Source organism: Phalaenopsis equestris, unplaced genomic scaffold (genome assembly GCF_001263595.1).
Source record: "Phalaenopsis equestris unplaced genomic scaffold, ASM126359v1 Scaffold182070, whole genome shotgun sequence".
In the NCBI taxonomy this organism is placed as follows: Eukaryota; Viridiplantae; Streptophyta; class Magnoliopsida; order Asparagales; family Orchidaceae; genus Phalaenopsis; species Phalaenopsis equestris.
In genome coordinates, this window is record NW_018202019.1 from 1 (window position 1) to 533 (window position 533).

At 42.6% G+C, this 533-nt stretch overlaps 1 protein-coding gene across 1 annotated transcript; it reads right to left on the minus strand.

The window, feature by feature from the left end:
- Nucleotides 1-5: 5 nt before the first annotated feature.
- Nucleotides 6-527, minus strand: LOC110034295 (F-box protein At1g47056-like; the record flags this gene model as incomplete). The annotated part of the gene is made up of 1 exon (XM_020738572.1): nt 6-527. A coding segment is annotated over one exon (522 nt), but the record flags the coding sequence as incomplete, so codon positions are not given.
- Between the last annotated feature and the right edge of the window lie 6 nt (nt 528-533).

The window sequence follows — 533 nt, forward strand, 5'->3', positions numbered from 1 at the left end:
TTGTTGTTACCATGAAAAAATCTCCTAAAAGTAGGCGCAAAGAAATTCCTTCCAGCAATAAAACCTATCCTCTTCCAATGCCCTGTCCTACCACTGCTGCTTGAGGGAACATCCAGTGAGGAAAATGGATCAACCAAAACTGGAATCTCCTCTACACCATTATCCATCATGCCACTCTCACTCATGCATGCCTCCTGCAGTTCAACCTGATTGATGTTGTCCAAATTCACGGCCAATGAAGCTCTGGTAGACCTCAACCAATCAGCCACATGTGGAGTAACAGCCCTGCATTTCTTTACTTTAATCTTAACTAGGTTAGGACATCCATCAGCCAGAGCTTCCATCCCTTGATCAGAAACAGGGCAACCCTTAATACAAAGCTTCTTTAAAGCCATGCACTTCGCAGCAATACAAGAAATTTCCTTATCACCAAAAGTCTCACTTCCACAAAGAGCCAATCTTTCTAAATTTCTACAATTACTTCCAATAAGTCCGAGGCTGAGAGAAGTGGGATTAACCCCAATCAAAACAAG